We start from the raw sequence: 15,733 nt of genomic DNA, 5'->3' as shown, positions 1-15,733 counted from the left end.
CGAGTCTCAGTTGAAATCACAAAACATTGTTCAATTTTATTCATCAAGAAAAGATAAAATTAAAAAAAAGTGAGTGTGCTGTGTAATGAGGCAACATCTTATGCAAGGCTTTGTCCTGTGAACATTTTGGCAGATATTTGAAATGTGGGTAATTAGTATTCTGTGACTGTTTCTGTTTAACTGCTATGGGGGGAGCCGGGGTTGTGCTGAAGAGGAGAGACAAGATGGTACAGTGGATTAGCACTCTTTTCGTTCACTTCTAGCTCCTGGGATCCTATGCAGCCTTGAATGATGGAATGTACCTCTTGTCTTTGCTGTGTGTCAATTTCAACCCACTTGCCATGGGTCATTGGGGATTTTAAAATTTAGGTAGATAGTGCTGATAACACAATTGGGGAAACTAACTTCAGTGTGAGGGAGATGATTTAATATATACAAATGGAGTTGAAGCAGCACTGGGTACTAGTTATTTCTGGCACAAGGAATAAAAACGGGCAATTTTATATACGCTGTGCAGGTTCAGTAACTCTTCCAAGCCAGTTTCCCTCCATGGCATAAGCACTTGCTGGGATTTATATATTGAGCTGAGGGATGTCTGTGTTGGAACTTACATCCATTATAGAAGCCCCATCTCTGCAGTGAGGTAATGGAACGAATACCATTACAGAAATAACTAATAGCCAGAACTGCTTCAACTTTAACTGTACATATTGAGCTAGAATTTGCTGCCAAAATAATGGTGCGTTTCATGCGCACACCGTTATTAATGTATAAACCGTCCAGCAACTTGCAGTGAGGAAGAGATACTTCATGAGTTGCGAATCGCCACAAGTTGCTGGATGATTTGCGCCGCTCTGCTGTTAGCCTCGCAAAAACGGTAACTCGCTCTCAACCTCCCCGTGCATTTGCGCATTAATTGCCAATTAAACTCGCCACAGAAAGTTAGGGCGGGTACTTAACAGCCCAAGTACTTTTTTAATGATGAGATTTATGTTCAACTTCGCCGGCTAAGAAAAAGAACAATTGAAACTGTGGAACTGCTGATTGTTGTTAGAGATTTTTTAAATTTAAAATTTAACATTTTTAAATTTTCTTCTTACTTTTCCTTTCTGTCTCCTTTCTCTCTCTCGTAATCCAATTATTTTTCCCCTCTCTTTATTACTTTCTGCATCTGCTTTGACTCTAATTCATCCTATTTCCTTCTCCGTCATTCCTCTGTTTCTTTCTCAATCCTTAATTCTCATTGGTTAGGGTGATAGACTGTTGGTCCCGCCATTCACTGAGGTTCCAGATGCCCTGTTATCCTCACTGCGCCGTTATCAGCTCACACTTCCAGCAAGTTATGGCGCAAAACCTTGTCAAGCTGAAGGAAGATGGAAAAAGTCTAACTAACGGGACACGCCACAGCTAATTCAGCTCCCTCACACTGTCAGTATCAGTAGCTCTGTCAAGCTAGTTGCCCCAATTGTGCCATCAGCCCTGTTTATCCAAATTTTTCAAGACTCAACACAACCAAAAAGGTAATTATTTTTCATGCTTTTATTTAAAAAAGATACTGAGGGTGGTAGCTGCTCTTTAAAGGACAAGTTGAAAAAGCATTCATTTACTAAACATCAGAACCATTAAGCAATCCATTTGGTACGTTTTTTTAGAACTAGCTAAAATAGCCTTCAAGCAACATTGCTTTCTCCACCACACAGGATATGCAGGAGGAAAGAGTGATGTAACTGTATCAGGTCACACACTGGATTTATACACTCACGCACTTAACAATCTGTACACTCCATTATCAATGGGGTATGCAAAATAAATAGTTGGAGAGAGTGTCCTGAATACCTCCAAAATTCTTTGTAAGGAGAAATTTTCGTAAAGGGTTGCAAGAGTGAATGGAGAGAAAGAAGCAAGTAACCACAAGCCTCTTTTAATATTTGAGTTTGGAAGCAAATACAAATAGCAATAACTATATCAGTTTATGCAAACAAACCAATAGGTGTGCAGTGGGTTTGTGTCCAGCACTGACCCTTCAATCTAATAAGTATTATACATTGTTAAGCATGATTTGCATGTAGCAGAATATACATAAATCTCTCTCGGTTAGATGTTCTCTTAATTGGGTTAATTTAATGCTATAATCTAAGAATGAGCAATATAAATTAAAACCACCTATTCAAAGCTCTGACATATAATTACAGCACACAAACAGGAAATAAAGACATTGGAGCTTATAATTTACCTGTGGCACTTCAGCCCACCTATTCATCTAAATGAGGTGGGTGAAATTAAATGAGAGACAACACATTGTTGCATAGCTCTGATTTACTATTCTACATAAAGGTTTGTTACTGTGTGAAGAAAACAGATTAACTCCTAAAAGATGAACATTTCCATTTTTCAACAGTGATGAAGAACTGACTTGAGCTCCCCTTGACTCAATGGGTAAGTGTGCTGTGCATGGTGCTATGAGTTATATAAAACAGGATCAATTAGCCAATCTGGTCTAAGAAGACATCAGGAGTACAACATCAATGATTGTAGTACTGACCATGTTAATAAGAGGAATATAGGAACAGAGTGGGCACATGGGATTATGACTACTGCTAATGTGCAGAATAAACATCAACACAGACTAGTTGGGCTGAACAGACTGTTTCCATTTTGCAATTTCTATGTACAGTAAACTCTTTTGTATCCGGCACCTATGGGACCAGGATGGTGCCGGTTGATGAAAAATTCTGGATAACAGAGAGGTATACCTACCAAGGCAATTTTTAACACAAACAAAAATAAAAACCACTGACTAACTCGGCCACCGCAGGAGACTCGGACTCGGCAAAACGAGTGCTGGATCGATTCGGCAAGATCACCGGTTATCTATTTTGCCGGTTATTAAAGTATTCCGGATGATTAACTGCCGTTTAAACAAGAGTTTATTGTAATATAATTCCACGTAAATGGCTTTAGCACTCCAGGCTTGGGAGGAAAGAAAATGGAAATCAACCAGAGCTCCTTATCACTATCCAGTGACCCATGCTGGAATGTGTAGGGACAGGATTGGACTTAGAACAGTGATGGCCCAAAAAACCTGCCAATACTCACTTAGCCCGACTTAGTCATGGCCACCTGGTTAAAGTACTAGAGAGCTGCTGCTGTCTGGAGAACTGTACCCCAGCAAAAATCGCCATAAAGACAAGAGTGAAAACAGCAAATTGAGGTACAGTACATGAAAAGAACAAAATGTACTTGAACCATATTTTTGAAAATCCCTAAATCTACTTTGCTGACGGATGTTTAAGTAAAAGCATATGGCTGAATGTATTTCAAATTTTTCATCTTACCATGTCCTCATAGGTGCCTTTTACTTTGTAAGTAGTCCAGGTTTTGCCATCACCACTGTAAGCAATCTTGTATGATTTCACATACTCTGGGCTGCCAAGTCTCTTAGCACCTTGGCTAATCAATCCTGTGACTCTCATTGTGCGCTGCAGGTTAATCTGAGGGGAAAAAGGATTTAAACAAAATTACAAGTCTATAAAGCTTTGGCTCCTTAAAAAGCTTCAGGTTTTCTGACATTGGACAAGGGTCATAGCATTAAAAGCTACACAATGTTTTACATACCAGTATTTTAAAAGACAAGTACCAGAAGTTAAAATTTATACACAGGTTTAAAATTAACAAGCTACAATCAAGACTAGAAAACAAAAGAATATCCCCCACCAACAAAATAGTAGACATGCAGAACGTGTTCCAGTGAACACAGTTGAGCCTGAGACATGATTAAACGCCTTTAAATATTTGGCTGGGAATGGAATTGTTGGTTTTAAAATTGGGCATAGACCAGAGTTTTCAAATTGGGGTCTATAACATTGGCACAAAAAAATTATATTTGTCATTCACGATATGCAATGCTGATAAACATGTCAGAGGAGAAAACGCTTTGTCCCAACTGATATTACAGCTATCCAGACACAACCTCCATTACCAGCTTCATCTGCCAAGAGAACTCAAATGCAGAAAGGGGTTGGGTGGGACAGTTGCCAGTTTTTTTTAATAAAGAGAACTTGTTTGAATCTGTTTTGGAGCTAGTTCTCTGAGGACCTAAATCAATTCACTACAGGATTAGAAATTGTGATAGGTTAATTAAATATTTGGTTAAGTTTTACAGTTTCTTTGTTAAATTTACATATGTTAATTCTCTAGATCTGTACTACAATGAAAAAAAGAGAGGTTACTGATTTTTGATATGCAAATCCATGTCGGCAAACAATTCGTTCTTACACCAAATGGTGTCCAACACCGACAGTTAGGCACCGCTTTATGTGTCAGGCTGGAGGCTGTAGCACCCAAGCACTTACATTTTTTGTATGTACGATTAAGTTAAAGACAGCTTTTACAATACACTGCAGGATATAATTGGCTGAGTTCCATAACTTTTTATCCCGATTGTGATGGGAGACTTGAACGCTAAAGTTGAATCCCCAAATTAAAATGTATTAGAAGTTATGGGAACACATGGTATTGGTATGAAAAATAGAAATGGTGAAAGAATCAAGGAACTACACCAACTCAACCATTTGGATATGGATGGCACACTCTTTACCCATAAAGACAACATGGACATCAGACATACAGTAGAGTTCAGCAATTTCAAACTATAACCCCTGCTGTATGGTTTTGCCATTCCCATTTGCAACATTTTATCTTTCCTGTCTCTTACATAAGCACAGTATGTTCCTTCAATTCCTTCCTCCCCTCCCACTGCCCCCCGCCCCCGTCTCTGCACCTGCTTAATATCTGTTACATCTCCAACTTTTTTCAGTTCTGATGAAGGGTCCCAGACCTGAAAAGTTAACTCTGTTTCTCTCTCCACGGATGCTGCCTGGCCTGCTGAGTATTTCCAGCATTTTCTGTTGTTATTTCAGATTTCCAGCATCTGCAGTATTTTGCTATTGGACATCAGACAAATTGATCCATTTCTATCTCCATGAAAAGGTCATATCCTCCTTATGCAATGTTTGGGCTTTTCATGGAGCTCATAATGCCAGTGATCACCGATTGTGGACTGATACACTGGAAATCAAATTGAAGAAGCTAACCAAAAAGAAAAAGACAGTACAGAGAATCAACATTGCTACACTGAAAGGCCCGGTTTCCAACGCGGAATTTAAACTGCAGCTGTCAAACAGGTTCGATACTAGTTGGAACAGGTCAGAAAACATGTTTGACAGTGTGGAAGGTGCTTGGGCTGTCATTAAGGAAGCCGGCATTGAGATTCCTGAGTTTTGTAGGGAATTGTCCTGTAAATTGCCTGACGTGCTCAAAATGGCGTTTCAGCTTAAAGGTGGCCACACAAAATGAAATTAACCTAATTAAAACCTTAGCGAAGCTTATTTAAACAAAATATTTCTCATCAGTAGTAAGTGGCTAGCATTAAGGACGGAGCTCAGGAATAGTTTGTTAGTGGGACATAAATATGTTATGCCATATCTGATCCTGTGTAGGACCCTTTATTAAAAGAAACACCAAGAAGTTAGCGTGAAAATAGAACTTGGTATATCTGGGTATCCGTGCATTATTAACTATGATATCTTCCATGACACTTAATTGACTATTAGAAATGATTGACATCAAAAGAAGTAAAACCTCTGACACATATGTTAACCAGATTGGTCAATTGAATGAAAAGGGGTTTTTCTTTGAATTTAAGGTATACAAGAGGGTGACTCTCAGCAGACTTTCTTTATTTTCATTAAATGTAGATTCTCTCAGACTCCTTTTGTTTTTGTTAGATGTAGATTCTCCTTGTCAGTTAGAAGAAGATTCTATGTCTTCTTCTGTAGTAATCTTTATCTAGCAGATATAGAAGGCTACCTTTACAAGTACAAAGTATATCCAAGATAGAGCAAGCGGTTATGCCAGTCAAATTATTCAGCTGTACCTGCAAGTTATAGGCAGAGATGCTGTATGTCACTTAATTGTACAAGTTGTGTGAGATCAAGGAAGGCGAGCGTTAAGCCACTTAGCTCAGATACAGTCACTCATGCATAAGGTGGATTCAGCCTGAACAGAGGATCCAAGTGGAACGGATAACCCCGCCACCAAAGAGGTTCAATAACTCGATGTTCCAGAAACTAACACTGCCATCTCAGGGGAGTAAGAAGGATCAACTCACCATGTCGCTCATAAAGACAAAGTCGCACAAGCTCTGGAAACATTGGCAGTTACTACCACAGAGACCATCTGTTCAATATACTGGTGATCAAATGCTGTTAACTTGACAGCTTTCTAAGGAGTTTACTCCTAGAGTAATCTCACCAATTTGCAGTAGTCTCAGACACTGGTCTCAACTATAACTGAATATTCAGCAAACCAGTTAATACTGAAATATAGTGGCACACTGAGCTGTCTTTATAACCTCTTACTTATTAATTTTGTGTCATTTAAATTGCTAGGTAACCCTGTCTATATAATTGTTGTATATTCAATGTTTCAATTAAAGTTGTGATAATTGTGGTTTGTAGTCAATAAACAATTGTTAGTGCATGACTTGATGTCTGACCTTTACTTTGATAATTTAGCACGATTAATTCAGTCACTCAGTAGCTTGTGGCCATCCTAATTGAGGGTTGGCAAGTTGCTCTCAAATTCAATCCAAATTGAGCGATGCAAGGCAGTTCAGTGAGCCAAATTTAGGCATCATTCACTCCTAGACCTAAGATGGGTGATGAACCCCAGGCGCTTCCTTAGTAAGGAGTTACGGTGATAGAGTCACTTTTGGTGAACTTACAATGAGATCCACCATAGCTAATGTAAAGAACAACAAGTCACTCGGGGAGGATCATATTTGAGCAGAATTACTCAAAGAAAGTAGAGATGAGAACTTTGCTACCATCCTACGTTTATTAATTTTATTGTGCGACAAAGAAGTAAAATTTAGACAAAAGGAATCATTGTCAAGCTTACCAGAAAAGACAGAAGTGATTGCAACAACTGATGTTGTATTACATTACAATCTGTCCCTCGTAAACTTTTCTGTACCATTACATTCAACAAGGGGAATGGCCATTGATGACAGACGCCAAGGCTCATGTGGTTTTTGTCAGAACAGATCTTTTATTGACCAGATCTTCACTCCCCATAATATCATTGAGCAAAGAATGTCAGTTACCATCTGTGCTAAATTCTGTTTACTTCTGAAAGGCATTTGATAAGCGTCAACAGAATTTCACTATAGCAGATTCCCAAAGTGTATGGGTTACCTAGGAACGTCATTAGCAGCATTCAAGATTTTGTATAAAGAAGTACAGTGTGCTGTGAGAACATGCAATTTGTGATCTAACTGGTTCAATATAATAACTGGTTTTAGATAACGCTGCATCTTGTCCCCTATATAATTTGTCAATGTGACATGAGACATTCATCTAGCGTCAAATAACATCTCAATGTCCTGGTCAACATTTGTCCCTCAACCAACATCACCAAAAGCAGATTATCTGGTCTTTCATTCATTTACTGTCTATATGTCCTGGGTGCATGCAAATTGGCTGCTGTGTTTGCCTATGTAACAACAGTAACTGCACTTCAAGTGTAATTGGTTATAAAGTGTTTTGAGATTTAGTAAGGACATGATAAGATGCTGTTATCAACGCAAGTTCATTTTTCTTCTTTGTTTTCCTCAGGGCAGCTGACATTTTCTTTTAGAAGCTAGCGCAGGGGGTCCAGGAATTGTTGACCATTGTTCCATAGAAAATATTTGGAAAAAGACTTGCTTTTAAATGTCGGGGTTTTAAAGCAAAGTGTATTCACATAAGTTTAGGAAAAAACAACAACTTGATGAAAGGTGGTTAATATGCTAGAGCTAAGCTTTGATGTTGTTTCCAAACAGACTGTAAACAAAAAGCAATTTGTTAGTCTGTCTTGTCAATCAATAATTCTTCTTCTCTTCTTCTTAGGCAGTCCCTCGGAACCGAGGATGACTTCCTTCCACATTAAAAATGAGTTCTCAGGTGACTGATGAGTCCAATGGGGGACCTATAGGGGCCGATTTTCCCGCAGGTGCGGGGAATTGTCGGGTTCCATGAATGTCGGGTTCCGACACGAATCTAAATGGGTCAGCCAGCTGGATGCAATTTTTGCACAATTGGCCAATTAATTTCCAGCATGTGGGCACCCTTGCTAATTGACTATTTCCAGTCAGAAAGCCCCACAGTATGATGTCATCATTCGTGGTGCTTTTAAAGTCCACAGCAAGCTTTTCAACCTCTGCAGGCTTCCCGATGAGCCGTCCAGAATGGCAGAGGAGCCTGCAGCAGCTGTTGCCAGTGGCAGACCCCGAGCTGCCGCCAAATTTGACGAGACCTCACTGCAGACATTAATGGATGGGGTTAGGGCCCACAGGGAGGTCCTCTTCCCTAGCTCAGGGAGGAAGAGGCCTCCCAATGAGACCAGGACTGCTTGGATGGAGGTGGCAGCAGAGGTGAACTCTCAGGGAGTCACCCGACGGACCTGGATGCAGTGCAGGAAGAGATTCCATGATCTTCACCGCACAGGAAAAGTAAGTATGAAGTTTCCATCACCCTCAACCTGATCTCCATTGCCTTTCCCCAACAGCACTCAGCTTCAGCACTCTCTTCCTCCACATCCCACTTCACAGTCACATCCATGCACCCATACCCATTCCCTCTTTCTCTATGCTCACATTCACATAACTATTCCACCATGCAGCCCTCACATTGCCTCTCACTCTGATGCTTGGAACACAACTGACAACACACAGGGAGGGCCCTTGGACTTGCAGCCTCACACCATCTTTGTCTCCTTCTAAGTATCTATGCTATGCAATCTCTACACTCACTCCTGCACTCTCACTCAAACTCCACTTGTCTCCCTCATTGCAGGAAAAGAGAGCTCACAACAGGAGACAGCGAGCCAGGACTAGAGGAGGCCCACCCTCAATCGCCCACCTGACCCCCTGGGAGGAAGGAGTGATGAAGATTGTCGGGGCTGATGTGGCTGCAGAAGCTGGGGAAGGAGAGACAGGAGCAAGCCTGCAAGCTGGTGACAGAATAGTTTTCCATCTCTCTCATTGACATAGCATGAGTTGCTGTTATGATTCTGAAGCTACATCATTTGGACTTATGAGCATCTGCAAAATCCAATGTGCATGTAGCCTTGGCATCACATCTCTAACTCTTTCCTTTACTCCCCCACAGGACCATCCAGAGCCCCCGTCCCCACTGTCGAGGAGGAAGAGGCTGCGCAGCCAGACTCCTCAGAGGAAGCTCCAACCTCTGAGGGCGCAGTGTCAGCAGAAGTAAGTTCACCCAGCACCAGTGCAGACACTCACACCTCGCAGGGGCCTTCGGGACATATAGTGTTGTCACCTGGTGTTTCACAGCTCACAAGTGAGCATCAGCAGATTGTGGAGACAGGGATAGCAGTGGAGAGTCCTCGTCAGAGGGCGCAGGCTCTGCCAGCTCCGCTCAGCTGCATGTCGACCCTATGCCTCTGGGTCCATCCGCAAGAGAAGAGGTGATGGATCTCCATGCACAGATGCAGGAGTCTCTGGCAGGTTTTGTCTCCAGGGTCGCTGCGAGTGTGGAGCGAATGGAGGAGTCCATGGCGAACATGAGCAGAGCCTTATTGGAGTCATTGGCGCATGAACGCATCCCCACGGAAAGGATGGCTACCTCCATGGTAAGGCTGGCTGTGGCCGAGGAGAGGAGGGCTGTGGCTGAGGAGAGGAGGGCTACGGCCGAGGAGAGGAGGGTTACGGCCAAGGAGGAGCTTAGTTGCCAGGGTATGGAAAACATGGTGAGTGCTCAGAATAGAATTACATCTCTTGAGGAGCGATAGGCATCTATTGAGCACCGAAACCAGACCTTCATGGAAGTCCTTCTGAGCAGGACTTCCAGTGCAGAGACGGGTCCCTCTGGCTCCCCTGATGTGCAGCAAGGTGCTCTCCAGCCACTTGCAGGCACTGAGGGGGAGCTGACCCATGAGAGGGAGGTTGTTGGCACACCTCAAGGAAGTGGGGGCTCCTCTCCACGTGCTCACACTTCCATGCCACTTCAGAGCCCTCAGTCATAGCCTCACCGGAGTCCACACCCAAGTCAACCCCTGCACAGCCGCAGGAGCAGCAGACTGCTGGCGAGCCCTCAGAGGCTCGCCACCCCAGAGGATGCCCGCCAAAGGTGTCGAGACAGAAGCAGCAGGAAAGTGAGCAAGGGGCCTCCACATCTGCTGAAGCCACAGGGGTACCATTATGTAGAAGCACGCGTAAGAGAAAAATAAAGCATCACTAATCACAAGGGTACACACTTGGGTGAAAAGTTTTGTATATACTTTTAATGCCATCAGTTTCTTGTACATAAAAATTCTGATGGCAACTGCTGCAGTTGTGGCGTCTGTCATTTGGCGAATGGGGATTTCACATTGAGGCCTTGGGATTACTTGCAGATGTCAGCAAGCTGGTCAAATAGGTAGAAATGCACAGGGATGGGCCACTGTCCATGGTCAGGTAAGAAGCAGCGCGGCTACAGTGTTTGATGTACCAGGCTAAGCAAATCTGGCCAGGATGAGTGCGTTCCTTGCATTCCGCCCAGCAATGTTCTCGCGTACTGGTGCCGCTGGTTGATGGGCCTCGGCAGGATGCTCGTTTCCGGCCTCCTCCTCCCCCTCCTTCTCCTCCTCAACATCATCCTCATCCGAGGCGGCTCTGTGAGGAGCCTCTTGGTCCTGCGGAATCTGCAAGCCACGACGCTGTGCCATGTTGTGAAGCACACAGCAAACCACGATGATTTTGGAGACCCTGGCTGTTGAGTACTGTAGGGCTCCACCTGATCTATCGAGGCATCTGAAGCGCATCTTCAGCAATCCAATGGTTTGCTCGATAATGTATCTGGTGGAAATGTGGCTGGAGTTGTAGCGTTCCTCAGCTTCGTTGGCTGGTCTCCTCAACGGCGTCATTAGCCAAGTCCGCAGGGGATAGTCCTTGTCTCCAAGTAGCCATCCCTGAAGTTCGTCTGGCGGCCTGAATAGCGGAGGCACAGTAGACTGGCGCAGTATGAGGGAGTCATGGCAGCTGCCAGGGTACTTGCCACAAACATGCACAATCACCTTCTTGTGGTCACACACCAGCTGAACGTTAAGGGAGTGGAAGCCCGTGCGGTTGACAAAAACTCCTGGATTGCGATGGGGCGCCCTAAGGGCCGCATGTGTGCAGTCAACGATGCCCTGCACCCTTGGAAAGTCTGCCATCTGAGCAAATCCAAGCGCTCGCGCCCTCACACTTGCGCGATCCCTGGTGAAATGGATGTGATTGTGCGCGAGGGCAAAGAGGGCATCGGTTAACTGAGTGATGCAAGTGTGTGCGGCCGCTTGGGAGATGCCGCTGATGTCTGCTGCTGATCCCTGGAAGGAGCCTGAGGCAAAAAAGTTGAGTGTGGTGGTGACTTTGATGGCCACTGGTAAGGAGTGTCTACCTGGTGCTCTGGGCTCCAGGACTTGCTGCTATATTGCGCAGATGTCAGTCACTACCTCTCGCGAAAGTCGGAGCTGCCTTTGGCACTGCTGCTCAGTCATGTTGAGGTAGCTCACCCTGTGTCTGTAGACCCTGTTTGGGGTGTATCTCCTGCACCGACGGTCTTCCATGCACTGGCCCCTTCTGGCCTGTGCTGCCTCAGGTGGGTGAGCCGCAGCCTGTCGCTCCTGCTGCTGCTGCCTTTGCTGTTGGAGATCCTCTAATGCCAAGAAGGGAAGGAACAAAAGGCCTCCCATGCTTCTGGCAGATGCCTCCGTTGAGGAAGCGCTGAGTGAGGGTGGTGAGAGGGGCTTCCCAGGAGCTCACACTGGAGAAGTGTGAGCCTCCAACCTTCCACAGCTGTGCCTAAGCCTTGAACAAGTTGCCCCAAGCCTGAAACAACAAGGTCCTGCAACCTACAAATGCTGTATGATTAAATCTCATCTTCCCTGATTGATCTGCAGCTGAAAGTAAGCAAGCAGACATTGTTCACACCAGGTTTCATCAGCGGTGTTCCCACCAGGCGTGGTTTATGTGGGGAAATGCTGAAAATTGCAAGGGCCCCTTAAAATGGCATTACAGCTGCCAATTATTGATCATTAGGCTCCCGACGACCAGTCCCGCCTGCTGTGGGTGGGTCTGATTCGGGTCGCATTGAAACGCCGGGGCGAAAGTCGGACGGGAAGGGGGTCGCGGCCCCCTTTTTTTTGTGTTTCCCCCCCACACACCTTAAACCTCGCCTGACGGCTCCAGGAAAATCGAGGCCATAGTCTCTGTCACAGGTGGGGCAGACGGTGGTTGAAGGGATGGGTAGGTGGGCTGCTTGGGTTGACGTGCGCTGCCTGCGCTTGGCTTCAGCTTGCTCCCGGCGAAGAGACTCGAGGTGTTCTACACCTTCCCAGATGCTTCTCCTCCAATTTGTGCGGTCTTGGGCCAGGGATTCCCAGGTTTCGGTGGGGATGTTGCACTTTTTCAAGGAGGCTTTGAGGGTGTCCTTGAAGCATTTCCTCTTACCACCTGGGGCTCTCTTGCCGTGTCGGAGCTCCGAGTAGAACGCTTGTTTTGGGAGTCTCATATCGGGCATGCGGACATTGTGACCCGTCCATCGGAGCTGATCGAGCGTGGTCAAAGCTTCGATGCTGATCCAGATCCAAGGTCGTCCTATCCTCTGTCGTCGAATTACAGTATGCAGACGAGGCTTGTGTCTGCGCACACTCAGAGGTCAAACTCCAACACCTTCACCGACGCGTACGAGAGCATGGGCCTTACACTAAATATCTGTGACAAAGGTCCTCTACCAACCTGCCCCCACCACAGTACTGCCCCCCGATTATCAAAATCCACGACAAGGCCTTGGACAACATGGACCACTTTCCATACCTCGGGAGCCTACTGTTAACAATCAATAATAAAATCCCACTCATTGTGGTGGGAGGTCCCATGTATTTGGCAGGGATGGTCTGGCAGGCTTACCCTTCTGGCTGTAAGTACAGGGTGATAAAAACAGAGACAATTGGGTTTTTCGCCAGTAGCGGCTCCCAGTTCAATCCAGAGAGGGGCGACGGGAACAGTGAGGTGGGGTGATCGCAGCTAACAGCCCTGAGGAGCGCTGTGGAGCTGGGAGGAGCGCTGTGGAGCTGGGAGGAGCGCTGTGGAGCTGGGAGGCGCGCTGTGGAGCTGGGAGGCGCGCTGTGGAGCTGGGAGGCGCGCTGTGGAGCTGGGAGGAGCGCTGTGGAGCTGGGAGGAGCACTCCTGCTCTGCCTGGCTCTATGTAAAAGTTTTAAAAAAAAAAACTTTTTACTGGCAGGATACCCTGCAAAATTGGTCCTTTGTGTCCCCATAAAACTGCCGCAAGGTCCAATTTCTACCCTAATTAAGTTTTACAAATGTATTTGAAGTGGTAGCCTTTCAATCATTTTTCAAAAATAAAAGAGTACTTAAAATTACTGTGATCTGGCAGCAGTGTCAGGGATGAATTCTTCACAAATTAGTTTGAGTTTTTTTCTGCAGTACAGGGCTATGCTTTCTGCAGGATTATGCACAAAAAAATACTTGGTCACTGGAAAAAGAAACAAGCATATATTTTCCAAGCTGTACACATTTTTCCTGTCCACTTGCTAGCATTCCACTCACCCACCTTTCCTTCCTAAGTTACATTCCAATCTTGCACTCAAGGCTGTTGAATATACCAGCTCATTTCCCCTCCCCTCCTCTGCCAGGCCACATCGTCTCCCTCCCAATTTGCTGATTACATCTGCTTGTTTGCTCTCTCTGGCACATCTTGCATGCTAATAAGTCTACAAGCTACTTTCTGAGTTTCTGTTATTCCGAAGTGTACTACTTTGGGGAAAATATGAGCCAGTGGAATGTTACATTTGCTGCACCTATATATATTTCAAAAGAATGACACTGGTGATGTGCACAAAAATCTATAGTAATGGGCTTGCTAAACCTTCCAACTGAGATTAGGTTCCCAAGTTTCTGTTTACCATCAGTAATCTCCTGATCCCAATACACTTCAGATGCCTTTGGGTTTGTTGGGAAGATGTGCTGTCTGGCTATAGAAACAGCTGCAAAAAGCTCTGAGCTAAAATGGAATCAGTTTCTGAGCAGCTTTAACTCTCCAAGATTGAATCTCAGAACATCAAGCTATTAACTAATAGGCTAGGTCACTGAGTATACAGTTAAGCACACTGGGGGGGAAAAAAGTGAGTTTTCTGAGATACTCAATGAATGGAGGCTAAGCGATACAGAAAAATAAAATGCTGAAATGAGAATGAAAAACTGAAAAGGAGCCAAATATTCAAAAACACGAGTTAGAGATTACAGAGGAGAACAATTCAGAAAGAAGAAGCAAATTCTACGATATTCTAATATATTCCCCCTCTTGCTTCACCTCCCTTCCTTAGCAGCCATGCCTTCAGCTGCCTAGGCCCCATGCTCTGGAATTGTCTCCCCAAACTCCTCTGCCTGTTCGCCTCCTTAAAATCCACCTCTTTAATTAAGCTTTTTGTCATCCCTCCCAATATCTCCTTCTTTTGCTCTTTTCAAGCAACTATCTAATCCCATGTAAAAAGAATTTACAGATTATGCGGCAACAATGTTGAAAATGGCACATTCAATGAGGGACAGGAACTCTACTCTGTAGCCGAAGCTAAGTTTTTAGCTTCATTCCTGCAGACTCCAACAGAACATTTGTGTTTAAAGGAGGATGTCATTACTTTTCAGTGAAACTATCCCCAATGCACTTACCTTCTTCTTCTGCTTTTTAATCCAAATCAGCAGAGGTTAAAAATTGTCATTTTACACATGAAGAGATTTAGGAACCTTTATACATTCAATAATTTCTGCTATAAAAAGACATATCACCCTTATTTTAGCAAGTGGATGCGCTGCTATTGTTTTCTTGACCTATATTTCTCTGAAGCATAGTTTAAAAGTACTTTAGGATAGTTGGCCCATTTGTTTATATATATGAATGCACCAATTCAACTACAATTCATAACCAACTGCTAACAGGATTTCCTTGCAAATCAGGGTGAGGAGTTTCTCTATGAACACTTTGTCCCCTTAAAATTGATTCACGGATGTCTAGAAATACTACTGACTAAAATTGTTTAGGACAACAGCAGGTAGATTGAGGTTAGGAAGAAAGGGGTTGCTTTGTGAGTACTAAAGTACGAAAAAAAAACAGGTTTCATAACAAGCTTCCCAAGACAATACCCACCACCTAAAATAAAATCATTGTAAAGTGCTCTTCATCCAGGCATAGTCCTTCTATATGACCTCCTGTCTATATCTCCTTTATGAGTTACATTTAGTACAACTGATAGAAATTAGGGATACCTAAAAAATATATGGTTACGTGAATGAAATTGTGATGCGAATAATACTGTGTTTAAATGATTGCATTAGAGCTCGAGACAAGGGGTTAATGTATAAGTTGTGTTTAACTGGAACTGCTTAAGTTTTGTTTTCCTGGAAACTTGTATTAGAGCTTGAGATAAAGTGTCTTCAGACTAGTATTAGATTAGATGGATAGATGCTTAAAATTTGCCTATGTTTTCAGTTTGCTGTGGATGTGATAACATATGACCTTGCCTCCCAGTCTGCTGTTTGTAAGTTAGGATTTTGACTCTGTTTAACAAAATTACTTGCTAAGATGCATAAGTTACCCAGTGTGTGAGAATAGAATAGAGGATATCTTTGGGAGTT

At 43.9% G+C, this 15,733-nt stretch overlaps 1 protein-coding gene across 4 annotated transcripts in view; it reads right to left on the bottom strand.

Annotated features, from left to right (window-relative positions):
- LOC147124559 (EGF-like repeat and discoidin I-like domain-containing protein 3) overlaps positions 1-15,733 on the bottom strand; it is a 367,544-nt gene that overhangs the window by 63,712 nt on the left and 288,099 nt on the right. For all 4 annotated transcript variants that reach the window (XM_085989340.1, XM_085989347.1, XM_085989352.1 and 1 more), the window contains one exon: positions 3,336-3,491. In XM_085989340.1, coding sequence (XP_085845466.1) covers positions 3,336-3,491 — 156 coding nt within the window. The remainder of the gene's footprint in view (positions 1-3,335; positions 3,492-15,733) is intronic.

Source organism: Somniosus microcephalus, chromosome 1 (genome assembly GCF_052327205.1).
Source record: "Somniosus microcephalus isolate GS21.2 chromosome 1, FLI_Smic_1.0, whole genome shotgun sequence".
NCBI classification, from domain to species: Eukaryota; Metazoa; Chordata; class Chondrichthyes; order Squaliformes; family Somniosidae; genus Somniosus; species Somniosus microcephalus.
Note: the sequence above shows the minus strand (reverse complement) of the source record. Positions and strands in the feature narration are given on the sequence as shown.